This window comes from Haematobia irritans, chromosome 3 (assembly GCF_050003625.1).
Source record: "Haematobia irritans isolate KBUSLIRL chromosome 3, ASM5000362v1, whole genome shotgun sequence".
Lineage (NCBI taxonomy): Eukaryota > Metazoa > Arthropoda > Insecta > Diptera > Muscidae > Haematobia > Haematobia irritans.
Genome location: NC_134399.1, coordinates 219,298,106 through 219,312,064, shown reverse-complemented (window position 1 = coordinate 219,312,064; position 13,959 = coordinate 219,298,106). Strand labels below are relative to the sequence as shown.

The window sequence follows — 13,959 nt, the reverse complement described above, 5'->3', positions numbered from 1 at the left end:
TTTCTGTAGAAATAAAATTTTGACAAAATTTTCTATAGAAATAAAATTTTGACAAAATTTTCTATAGAAATAAAATTTTAACAAAATTTTCTATATCAATAAAATTTTGACAAAATTTTCTATAGAAATAACATTTTGACAAAATTTTCTATAGAAATAAAATTTTGACAAAATTTTCTATAGAAATAAAATTTTGACAAAATTTTCTATAGAAATAAAATTTTGACAAAATTTTCTATAGAAATAAAAATTTGACAAAATTTTCTATAGAAATAAAATGTTGACCAATTTTCTGTAGAAATAAAATTTTGACAAAATTTTCTGTAGAAATAAAATTTTAACAAAATTTTCTATAGAAATAAAATTTTGACAAAATTTTCTATAGAAATAAAAATTTGACAAAATTTTCTATAGAAATAAAATTTTAACAAAATTTTCTATAGAAATAAAATTTTTACTAAATTTTCAAAAGATTTAAAATTTTGACAACATTCTCTATAGAATTAACATTTTGACAACATTTTCTACAGAAATAAAATTTTGCCAAAATTTTCTATAGAAATAAAATTTTGACCAAATTTTCTGTAGAAATAAAATTTTGACAAAATTTTCTATAGAAATAAAATTTTGGCAATATATTCTAATAAATAAAATTTTGACAAAATTTTCTATAGAAATAAAATTTTGACAAAATTTTCTGTAGAAATAAAACTTTGACAAAATTTTCTATAGAAATAAAATTTTGACAAAATTTTCTATAGAAATAAAATTTTGACAAAATTTTCAAATGATTTAAAATTTTGGCAACATTCTCTATAGAATTAAAATTTTGCCAACATTTTCTACAGAAATAAAATTTTGCCAAAATTTTCTATAGAAATATAATTTGACAAAATTTTCTATAGGAATAAAATTTCGACAAATTTTGCTAGATTATTTTTGCTCGAGTGGCAAGCATGATTATGAACCGATATGGACCAATTTTTGTGTGATTGGGGATCGGCTATATATAACTATAGACCGATATGGACCAATTTTTGAATGGTTGTTAGAGACCATATACTAACACCACGTACCAAATTTCAACCGGATCGGATGAATTTTGCTCCTCTAAGAGGCTCCGGAGTTCAAATCTGGGGATCGGTTTATATGGGGGCTATATATAATTATGGACCGATATGGACCAATTTTTGCATGGTTGTTAGTGACCCTACATTAACACCATGTACCAAATTTCAGCCGGATCGGATGAAATTTGCTTCTCTTAGATCAATCGCAAGCCAAATTTGGGGGCCCGTTTATATGGGGCTATACGTAAAAGTGTACCGATATGGACCAATTTTTGCATGGATGTTAGAGACCATATACTAACACCATGTACCAAATTTCAGCCGTATCGGATGAAATTTGCTTCTCTTTGAGGCTCCGCAAGCAAAATCTGGGGATCGGTTTATATGGGGGCTATATATAATTATGGACCGATGTGGACCAATTTTCGCACGGTTGTTAGAGACCATATACTAACACCATGTACCAAATTTCAGCCGTATCAGATGAAATTTGCTTCTCTTAGAGCAATCGCAAGCCAAATTTGGGGGTCCGTTTATATGGGGGCTATACGTAAAAGTGGACTGATATGGACCAATTTTTGCATGGTTGTTAGAGACCATATACTAACACCATGTACCAAATTTCAGCCGTATCAGATGAAATTTGCTTCTCTTAGAGCAATCGCAAGCCAAATTTGGGGGTCCGTTTATATGGGGGCTATACGTAAAAGTGGACCGATATGGACCAGTTTTTGCATGGTTGTTGGAGACCATGTACTAACACCATGTACCAAATTTCAGCCGGATCGAATGAAATTTGCTTCTCTTAGAGTACTCGCAAGCCAAATTTGGGGGTCCGTTTATATGGGGGCTATACGTAAAAGTGGACCGATATGGCCCATTTGCAATACCATCCGACCTACATCAATAACAACTACTTGTGCCAAGTTTCAAGTCGATAGCTTGTTTCGTTCGGAAGATAGCGTGATTTCAACAGACGGACGGACGGACGGACGGACGGACGGACATGCTCAGATCGACTCAGAATTTCACCACGACCCAGAAATTATATACTTTATGGGGTCTTAGAGCGATATTTCGATGTGTTACAAGCGGAATGACAAAGTTAATATACCCCCATCCTATGGTGGAGGGTATAAAAAGTTAAAATTGCCCATTAAAAATATGAAAAAAGCATGTTATACAAAATTGAATGAAAAGAACTTCCTGGGCAGTTAAAATAAAGAACATCATTGGGAGTGCATCCTCTGGAAGTGCTTTTAAAGTTGTACCTTCGGAAGAACTTCCAAATTTTTTTGCTGGGTTGTTGTTGGTATTTGACAACTGTAGTAAGCTGTTCTAATTTTGAAGTAAAATGTTTATCACAAAAATGTGAAACTGTCCATATGTATGAAAGAAATTTCAATAAAATTGTTCCATATATCAATCCAACTCAGTTAAGTTCTTTATTCTGTTGTAAATATTAACTACAACATCCCAGCAAAAAATGAGCTTCCAAAAAAGTAGTTTGGATTCCCAATCTGTGATCCGGAAGTAGTGCAAACTTGGATTATCTCCAATGAATTTTACATGGGCTTGTCATAGGACGGAAGTACTCCCTTTTTGGATCCTTTGCATTGATTTAGAAGTTGTGCCCTGGAAGTTAATTTGAATGAAGAAATTTAAAAAGCGAAAAAAAAATTTTTTCAACCAATTTTACTCTTTTTCATCCATATGTCTTATTACACAATTATTTTCCTATTATCTAATTTTTACAATTTGAAAAACTTTTTCGCTCCGACCAGGGGTTGAACCTGGGTTTGCTGACGCCATAACAGAACGCCTTAGCACACTCAGCCACAAACACCATTGAACATAAAGCGTCGAAAGGTCAATTCAAATGTTTGTTATATGATCGTAATACGCACCAAGGAATAACATTCTAATTGCTTCTCGAGATGTTCTTTATTAGTATGAACGAAAAAATAAGAAACGCAGGTTCAAATCTCACCAGCGGCAATTGTTTTTATCAAATATTTTTCTAAAAAAATATTTTTTATGTCATGCATCATTTTTATTTTTTATTTTCGGCATATATTTTCGTATAAATATATTTTTTTCCATTAAAAATCAACAAAAAAAATTAAAAATTCTCGTAATTTGCAAAACCTTCTCAAAAGAACTTCCATGGAAGCGAAAAAGTCAAACGGCACAGGTTCAAATCCCAGCGGGGATGAAATTTTTTTTTTATTATTTTTTTACTTTTTTATTAATTTTCTATTTTTTTAGTTTTTTTTTTATTAGTCTTCTATTTTTTGTAAAATTTAATTGTCCAAAATTTTCACTTCAAATAGCCTGATTGCGTTCTTTCTAATACTTGTCCACAAGGACTGCATCGGAAGCAAAAAAAATCATTGGGGGATCCCAAGATGCGCTTTACAAGAAATGTTTGTGGACTTGTCCAAAAGGACTGCACCCGAAGTAGAAAATACTCGATGGGGGATTCTGGGATGGGCTTTAAAAGAAATGTTTGTGGAACAACTTCCAATTTATTTTGCTGGGATAGGATAATTTCAATGAAAATCAAATCGTTAAAACAAATAAAAATATCTAAGACGCTATACACGCAAAAAAAATAATTATTTCCTCCCAAACGAAATTTTAGACAAACAAACATCGTTTCTCATTTGCTTTTCGCTGTAAGGAAGTTTATATACTTTTTGTGATAAACGTGTATTCTTTTGTAGGATGTTATTCTTTTCATAAATTTCATAGCTGTTATTGTCATCAATAGACAATTATCCATATAAGTTATATTTATATAGCATATCTTGCGGCGCCCACGAGCCTATTAAACAGACTTTATTTAACAGAAACATACATTTAGTTGGGCACCACGAAACAGTGGTTGCTACGTCCGCCTTGCATGCCAAGTGTCGTGGGTCCGATCCCTGCTTCGACCGAACACCAACATTTTTTTTTTGTTTTTTTTTTTACATATTCGTATATTCCAGATATGTTCCGAAAAGACGTTCAACATTACATACTACTATATTAAATTTTTACTATGAACTGTAACATGTGTCTTATTAAAGACTTACACCCATTTTCATGAAGCTCCGTTAGTGCTCCGTTAGCTAACGAACTTTTAAACCGTACCATAGACATATCTGTCATCTTGCCTATATATTCCACATGCCAGTTAGAAATTTAACTGCTGAAACTTTTTCAGTTAAAGTTAACCTGAGAGAAGATATTTGTAATTTACTTTCTGTTAACTCGCAGTTAAAGCCAAACGGAGCTACAAGAAAATGGCCGTTAAAGTCAGAAAAGAACAGTGCTTCATATAAACGAAATGGACTGTGTTGTTGGTTCAAAAATATTTTTTTTTATTGAAAAAAATAAAAATTTTGTAACAAACGAATTTTTTTGGTGATAAAAGTTTAAAATTTTCGAAGCAGTTCAAAAAACTCTAACAAAAGAAAAACGTTTTCGGTACACGTTTTCCACACGTTTTTTTTCTTTGCGTGTTCGAAGTTCAACTTAGTTCATTTAAACTTAACGAAGGGTCACTTTAGTTCGAGTGACTGCGTTTTTGATCGGAAGCAAAGTGCTTCATGCTGACCTCTCCTTATTTAGTTATTTTAGTCATAGGGGTTGGGATTCCGTACACTCATAAACTTTTGGGAATGAATAAATTTATAAAACTCCAAAAAAAGATCACCAACAAAACTTTATTGACACAGATTTCCATTCCATTGGCATTTAATTTCTATATCTATGATGACATTACCCTAGACCATATATTGTACATTAAAATACGACTAGATTAATGTTAATTTATTCTATACATTTGTCTATTGGACAATGTAATTTAAAATAAAAATGGTAGCTTGAATGCACAAACTCTCATGCCATTAGGCACTACTCCAATCTTTAGCTGTTTAGTTGTTTATTATCTGATAAACTATTTGGGTGCATTTTTGTAATCAACTCAAAATTGAAAAATCCCGATTGAGAATAATAAAAGAAGAAACATGTCTATACAGAATTTCTATAAGGATCAAGATATTTTTATAACTGGTGGATCAGGTAATTGAATTATACAAATATGGAAGAGACTAATGCGCCGTCCAGACTATAAGTTATTCCGGAAGAATGTCTGTGTTTGTAAAAAATCTTACAGTGTGACCAATCGATACGAATTGTCGGCGATGACTAGCTAATCGACAAATGTGTTATCGATCATATTAATAAGCAGTAGTATCGATTATGCGGTCGGACATAACTTATAGTGTGGCCAACATCTGGGATATGTTCGACACGAGCACTGCCGTCTGGAAAAACGTATAGTCTGGGCAGTATATTACACTACAGGATTGCAATCTTAACCTCCTCTAAGAAAGGGTCACCCACCACATATTTTGTTTTTTTTTTATGAATTTTAAATGTATATTTTTCTGCAATTACAAGAAACATTTATCATCAAAAATTTCTGTTTTCCCCTAGGTTTTATTGGAAAAGTTCTTATCGAGAAGATTTTAAGATCTCTACCAAGTGTTGGGAACATTTATATCTTACTGCGCAGTAAAAATACTACAAATGTCCAACAACGACTGGAAGATATACTGAGTATACCATTATTCCGACGGGTACGTTCCGAACGACCAGAGTCTTTTAAAAAACTGGTTGCCATTGCTGGTGATTGCCAAGAATTAGGATTGGGAATATCTCCGTTCGATTTAGATAAAATTCGAAATGTTTCCATCATATTCCATGTTGCCGCTACAGTACGTTTTGATGAGGATTTCAAGACATCATTATTGCTTAATACGCGTGGAACTCGCGAAATGGTGAAATTAGCCGAAACATTGCCAAATTTGAAGATGTTAATGCATGTATCGACCACATACGCTCATCCGGATGTAGATTTATTGGAGGAAAAGGTAAAAATTAAATTAATCACTGAGGACACTATTGACGAGTCTCCTAAAGAAATTGTTTTCGAATGTGCCAGAGAAAGAGAACGACTAAATTCTAGTTTTTGTGAAAGGACGCTATACACCTCCTACGAAAATTTTCTTTCCCACGAAATTTCCACCTCTAATGAAATTTTTTGTCCATAACAGGGTTGCCAAAAGAATATATTGGAGATATGTTGAAAACTCATGGCAGCAAACATTTAATTTATTACAATCATTGTGTGTGTAAAAGTTTTAAGAAGTCTGTAAATAATCAACAATTTATTTGAGAAATATTTGGAACAAATATTAACAATTTTTAAAAGCTGGTTTAAAATTTATGTGCATTATGCTTTTCTACACTCTACACACACGTTTTCGCACGAAACACTGTTATACTCCATATAAAAAACGTTAAGCCTAGAACTAAGATCACGATCACGGCCGGTATGCAACTCTAGCGAAATTGTCGGTATCAAAACTTTATTTAAGTCTACAACAAAAAACGGGTTGTGTATATAGTGTAGAGAAGCATAATGCACACAAATTTTAAACCAGTTAATCGCTTTTAAAAATTGTTAATATTTGTTACAAATATTTCTCAAATAAATTGTTCATTATATACAGACCTCTTAAAACTTTTACACACACAATGATTGTAATAAATTAAATGTTTGTTGCCATGAGTTGTCAACATCTCTCCAAAATATGCTTTTGACAACCCTGTTAAGGCCGGTATGCACCTCTAGCGAAATTTTCGGTAGCAAAAATTTATTTAAGTCTACAGCAAAAAAACAGGGCTGTGTACACAAAATTTAAACCAGCTAATCGCTTTTAAAAATTGTTAATATATGTTCCAAATATTCCTCATATAAATTGTTTATTATTTACAGACCTTTTAAAACTTTTACGCACACAATGATTGTAATAAATTAAATGTTTGCTGCCAAAATATGCTTTTGACAACCCTGTTATTTTCATTAAAGGTGCGTACCAGCTTACGAAATTGAACGCTACCGAAAATTTCGTTAGCATAAATAGCAATGCATTTCTTATGGGAATGAAATTTTTCGCTAGAGGTGCATACTAGAGGTGTGCACGTGACACGAAATTGTCGTGACTCACGAAAATTTTCGTGACTCACGCGTGAGTCGTGAGTCACGCTCATGGCAACGGCGTGAGTGTGCGTGAGCGTGATTAACAAACCAGAATGTCGTGCGTGAGCGTGAGTCACGAAAATATTATCTTCGTGAGTGTGCGTGAGTAAAGATTTACGCTCACGAAAATAATCCTGCTCACCAACATAAAACGCTTAAAAGTTAAATTCATTTACAATTTTAGTGACACCTGGGATGTTAAGAGTGTAATAACGCTCTCGATTTTAATAATGCTCATATTTGCAGACACGTCGCTAAGGTAAATTACTCAAAAAATTGTTCGTGAGTCACGACATTTTTCGTGAGTCACGATATTTTTCGTGAGTCACGGTATTTTTCGTGAGTCACGACATTTTCGTGCGTGAGTGTGCGTGAATACAAATTTTCTTTTCGTGAGTGTGCGTGAGCGTGAGTCCTACCAAACAATATCGTGCGTGAGTGTGCGTGAGTACGATTTTTCCGTCGTGAGTGTGCGTGAGCGTGAGTAAAATATTACTCACGTGCACATCTCTAGTGCATACCGGCCTTTATCGAAAATTTCGTTAGCATAAATAGCAATGCATTTCTTATGGGAACGAAATTTTTCGCTAGAGGTGCATACCGGTCTATAGGAAGGAATTTTTTTCGCAAGAGTTCCATACCGGCCTTTAAGGTTATTTTTGTCATATTTTGTTTCCAGAAGAAAAATACGGAGAATAGTTATATTGGCTGGCTTCCTGGGGATTTCTGAAATATTCTTACGAACAGTGACCTTGTAGGTTTCTCGACCAGGTCTTGTGTGTATAGTTGTCTTGCGATGCGTATTGGGCGGAACATGACAGATTTCGCAGGCAGGTTGCTCTGTAACTGTAATGGGAATTATTGGAATGTCTATCTAGGTTAATACGAAAAGCAATAGAATAAAATGTCCCATGAATGTGGAAATCACGCAGGAACTTATGTTGAACGGGATAAACCACGGAAAACTTTGGGCGCTTCCCACTGCTCTCTGTCCGGAATCGGTTCTAAAATTGGAGGTCCGCTGCCATTGAGCTAAATATGGAATCGGACATCAGACATTGATAAGAAAGAAGTTCACCACATTTTATGTAAATTCATCCAATTTCTAGTGACGTAACCATTTTCGTGATTCTCGACAACTTACGTGACACGACAATTCTTGTGAAGCCCATTGGGCGCGACATTGAGCGTTTCGCTCTAAAATGGGAGGTCCTCTGCCATTGAGCTAAACAAAGCATCGGACAGCAGGCATTGATAAGAGAGAAGTTCACAACATGTGGTACCACAAAGGACAGAATTAAATGTCATGACAATCCTCACGACTTCCGAAAAATTATGGCGACTACCCATAGTTTTGGTGATTTACGACAACTTTCGTGATACGAAAATTAATTCACAAAAATTCTCGACAAATCTCATAACTCATGACAATTAAAGAATATTTATATAACACACGACGGAACCATTAGTGAATAAACCATGAGGGTGATTGAAATCGTGGATATAGTTGAATTTGATAGCGAGAATTTAATCGAGAACATGCATTTTTTCGTGAGCTTGAATTTAATCGCGAACGCAAATTTTTTCGTCAACATATATTTTATCGTGATCGTAGATTTAATCGTGCACGTTATTGTGATAAAACCGTACTCTCGCACATTCATGAAAAAAATAGTTTTCATTAAAGGCCGGTATGCACCTCTAGCGAAAAATTTCATTCCCATAAGAAATGCATTGCTATTTATGCTAACGAAATTTTCGGTAGCGTTCAATTTCGTAAGCTGGTACGCACCTCTAATGAAAATAACAGGGTTGTCAAAAGCATATTTTGGCAGCAAACATTTAATTTATTACAATCAATGTGTGCGTAAAAGTTTTAAAAGGTCTGTAAATAATAAACAATTTATTTGAGGAATATTTGGAACATATATTAAAAATTTTTAAAAGCGATTAGCTGGTTTAAAATTTGTGTACACAGCCCTGTTTTTTTGTTACTGAAAATTTCGCTAGAGGTGCATACCGGCCTTAACGCTTACGAACGACACAATTTTGTTTAGACCCATTCACGCACATATACGAGATTTAGTTTGAATTTCATTCACGACTCACGTAATTCACGCATGTCACGCGCACGCCTCTACACCCAGAGAAGGAATATGATCAACCTAAACATTATTTAACATTATGCTCTTGAAACCTGTTTGCGGTGATCATATTCCTTCTCTGCATACAGACTGAATAATCCAAGTGCGCCTAAAATAACCTAATCTTGGGCATCCGATATAAAATACAGTGAAACCTCTCAAAACTTGAACATTCTGAAAAGCGAACACCTCTCAAAATTGGACAACTTTCGTAAGACGTTTGCTATATTTTCACATTAAAATTACGTCTCAAATGCGAACAAAATTAAGGCATCCGTGGTTGGCAACTTCTGAGAGGTTTCACTGTACACGTAAACAAGTGCTCAACTAACGATACGTCTTTTTAAGACTTTTAAGTTTTCGTTATTGGAGTTTGAAATTACGCCATGTTTAACACCCTAACAATCCTACATTGTCCCAATTTCAGATGTATCCCGCATATGCTGATTGGCGTACATCCATTAAAATGGCTGAAACATGTGATCTGGAGACCTTGAATGCATTATTTCCCAAGTATGCTCCAAAACATCCCAATTCCTACACATTTACAAAAAGTTTGGCTGAACACATAATCGAAGAAAGTCGCCATAAAATTCCTGTGTCTATATTTCGGCCATCTATAGGTAAAAAAGAACTCAGTCTATCTAAGTTATCTACAGGAGTTAGCAGTCATCTACTATTTTCAGTTATTGGTAGCTATCAAGAACCTTTTCCCGGTTGGATTGATAATTTTAATGGACCGACAGCACTATTGGTAGCTTGTGGACTTGGTATTCTTCGTACCAAACTGGCCAATCCTGATATTATTCATGACCTCATACCTGTCGATATGTGTGCCAAAGCTCTTATAGTTTCCACCTGGAATGCATCTACTCCATTTAATAACCAGTGTTCGGAAGCAGATATACCCATTTTAAACTGTTGCAATTCGTCGAAATATTTGAGTAATGGGGATATAATTTCTTTGGGGAAAGAAGTTATTTTGGAAAATCCTATAGAGAAATCTTTATGGCTTCCAGAGGGTACTATTACTCGTTATGCTCTCTGGCATTATATAAGGGTGAGTTTTTGTGTGGATTATTTCAATGATTTCAAAGCTAATTTAAAATTCTCTTTCTTTTAAGTTCTTTTTATTCCAAATAATACCGGCAATATTTTTTGATTGTCTAATAAGAATAGCACAAAAACCTCCAATGTAAGTACTTCTTCTTCAATTTCATTTTGAGTTTATTCAACGCCATCTATATAAATATTCGCCGCTATAATGAAGCTACCGCAATTTCGATCGATTGAAATCTGAGTGCACTTATTAGCTCAGTTCGAGAACCAGATAATTTTTTATAATTATCACAGGTTTTTACTGGAAGTCGTTCGTTTACACCAAAAATCCAGCAAAAGAGAGGCGGAGAGAGACTACATTTGACAGTTAGATAGAGAAATTGCAGCTTTTTGCTAGAGATTTTTCCCCAGTAAAATTTTGCATACCATAGCATACGTTGCGAGCTGGTTGTTGATAACAAACAAAGCACCAGCACAATGTACATGTTCCTCAACTACAACTGGAAGTTAAAAAAAGAGGTTGAGTTTTCTGTTTTTAATATTTTAGAAGTTGAAAATTTGAATGTGCAAATAGTTACTGGTCGTTCGAGTATTTTTCAGCAATTTGAATCAAAGAGAGTAAAATACACTCTTACTCTCTTGCTAGTTTTTACTGGAAAAGTACGCGATCAGACCTATTATAAGGTGAAATGATATGATTTGAATTTTTTATACCCATGTCCGCCTGTTTTTTGTTATCACGCCATGGGCTATATCGGTCCAGACTTTGTTGTCCAAATTTGGGGTCTTGGGCATCTATACGCCCGAATTTTTATTTGATTTGGCTGAAATGTTTGCTGAATATGTGTGTATTGGTCCATGTCTTTGTATAGCCCCCATATAGACCTATCTCCGTTCATACAAATGTTGCGTGCAGTACCAAAAGAAAACAGTCCTATAACCGCACTAGCTAATAAAGGGTGATTCTTTTGAGGTTAGGATTTTCATGCATTAGTATTTGACAGATCACGTGGGATTTCAGACATGGTGTCAAAGAGAAAGATGCTCAGTATGCTTTGACATTTCATCATGAATAGACTTACTAACGAGCAACGCTTGCAAATCATTGAATTTTATTACCAAAATCAGTGGCAGAAAATCCGCTTTTTTATCGACAAATTTTGTTCAGCGATGAGGCTCATTTCTGGTTGAATGGCTACGTAAATAAGCAAAATTGCCGCATTTGGAGTGAAGAGCAACCAGAAGCCGTTCAAGAACTGCCCATGCATCCCGAAAAATGCACTGTTTGGTGTGGTTTGTACGCTGGTGGAATCATTGGACCGTATTTTTTCAAAGATGCTGTTGGACGCAACGTTACGGTGAATGGCGATCGCTATCGTTCGATGCTAACAAACTTTTTGTTGCCAAAAATGGAAGAACTGAACTTGGTTGACATGTGGTTTCAACAAGATGGCGCTACATGCCACACAGCTCGCGATTCTATGGCCATTTTGAGGGAAAACTTCGGAGAACAATTCATCTCAAGAAATGGACCGGTAAGTTGGCCACCAAGATCATGCGATTTGACGCCTTTAGACTATTTTTTGTGGGGCTACGTCAAGTCTAAAGTCTACAGAAATAAGCCAGCAACTATTCCAGCTTTGGAAGACAACATTTCCGAAGAAATTCGGGCTATTCCGGCCCAAATGCTCGAAAAAGTTGCCCAAAATTGGACTTTCCGAATGGACCACCTAAGACGCAGCCGCGGTCAACATTTAAATGAAATTATCTTCAAAAAGTAAATGTCATGGACCAATCTAACGTTTCAAATAAAGAACCGATGAGATTTTGCAAATTTTATGCGTTTTTTTTTTTTTTTTAAAGTTATCAAGCTCTTAACAAATCACCCTTTATTAGTCACCCATGGCATGGTTATCCAGTACTAAGCGTAAACAAGCCAATTATAAAATTAAGCTTGAAGTGTACCTTAAAACTAGGAGCAATAATGTGCGTATTTGTAAAAAAATAGCTTCAGAAATGGGAAATATACAGTTCATAAATGTATAAAAACTTGATTTTCATTTGTATTTTACAGATTATTAAAACTTCAACGAAAAATAGTTGCAAATTCTATGGTCACTGATGTTTTCCTTAACAGATGGTGGTCGTTTGATAATACAAAATTGAGAAATTTAGAAAGTCTTATTGATGCAAAAGAACGGTAAGAGAACGCTATAATACAAACAGAGTAGATCAACTCTATTTCCTATTTTTTTTTCTATTCTATTCTAGATCAATTTTTAAATATCTGGATTATTGTGATTGTGACCACATGATCTATTATCAAAACACTTTAAGAGGCTTCAAAGAATTTTTACTGAAGGAATCTCCGGAAGCCTCAAAGCGAACTCGTATACGTCTACGTATTATTAAAGTCATTCACTATGTATTCCAATTTTTTGCAACATATTTTTTTATTCAATATTTGTTTAGAGCTTTAACAAGTTCATAATTTAAGGGTATGACATACTTATACAAAAATGTTTATGCCTTCCAAAGGTTACATTGGACTATCCGCTTTTATAAATTTATTTATTTTATTATGCAAAAATGTTTATGCTTTCTATTTTCTGTTGTAATAAATATAAATAATAAAAAATTATAAATCCTAGCAATATTCTTTGAATTTGACGGCACTTCTTAGAATCCACAGCACATCGAAAACTTGGTTAAAATAATAATATTAATTGCAAACTAAAATTACGATACCATAGCCTTGTTTTCTTTTAGTACTGGATACCATAAGCCGTGAAGGACTAATTGAAAACAGAGTACTCGTTTCTCCAGGACACCTCCAAAAATATGCAACACTGTCATCAGCTGTTTAAAAACAATCACAGAAAAGGAGTGAAATCTTGCATTTTTAATGTATGAAATGCTCCAATTAGTAATAAATATTTACTGCTGCGATTATTTATGACACTGTACCACTTTGAATATCATGTTTTTCGATAAATTAGTCGCAATAAATTGCTATTGTGAATCGAAGCAGCGTCATTTTATCGAAATACAATCTGGCAACATCGGCGCGACTTGCACTGATGAGATGTTCTGGATAGAACACCACTGCAACGATGTTCTGGATAGCCCATACAAATATTGCACCCAGTGCTAAAAGAAAACAGCCCTAATATAAACTTTATGAAAAGTTGCTTTGGGAAATTCCCCATCAAGTTATAACAACATTTTCATCGAAGAGGTCTAATTTTATACCTTTTTTACTGATTTATTTTTGGTTTTAGCGACTAAAGGTGGGTATTAAGTTCGAGTTTAGCCGCTAAAATCGTCATTTTTTCACGATTACTTTTCTTTAATAATCCATTTTAAGGAATATAAACTTTGTGAAAATTTGCATTGGGCTATTCCCCATTAAAGGTGAGTACTATGTTCGTATTTTTCACCAAAACACTAAATAAAAAATACAAAAATCTATATGAAGACGATTATATTTTTATAAAGTCTTGTGAAATAATGAATGGAAAAGATCTAAGGAATTGATTGTGAACCATTTTATATTTATAATTTAATTAATTTAAAAAAGTAACCGTGA

At 34.1% G+C, this 13,959-nt stretch overlaps 1 protein-coding gene across 1 annotated transcript; it reads left to right on the top strand.

Annotated features, from left to right (window-relative positions):
• Positions 1 to 5,086: 5,086 nt before the first annotated feature.
• On the top strand, positions 5,087 to 12,861 carry LOC142231446 (fatty acyl-CoA reductase wat-like). Its single transcript, XM_075302054.1, has 7 exons — positions 5,087 to 5,141; positions 5,559 to 5,995; positions 9,739 to 9,934; positions 9,998 to 10,371; positions 10,436 to 10,506; positions 12,445 to 12,570; positions 12,642 to 12,861. The coding sequence occupies exons 1-7, from the start codon at positions 5,087 to 5,089 to the stop codon at positions 12,859 to 12,861; spliced, it is 1,479 nt and encodes a 492-aa protein (XP_075158169.1).
• Positions 12,862 to 13,959: the final 1,098 nt, after the last annotated feature.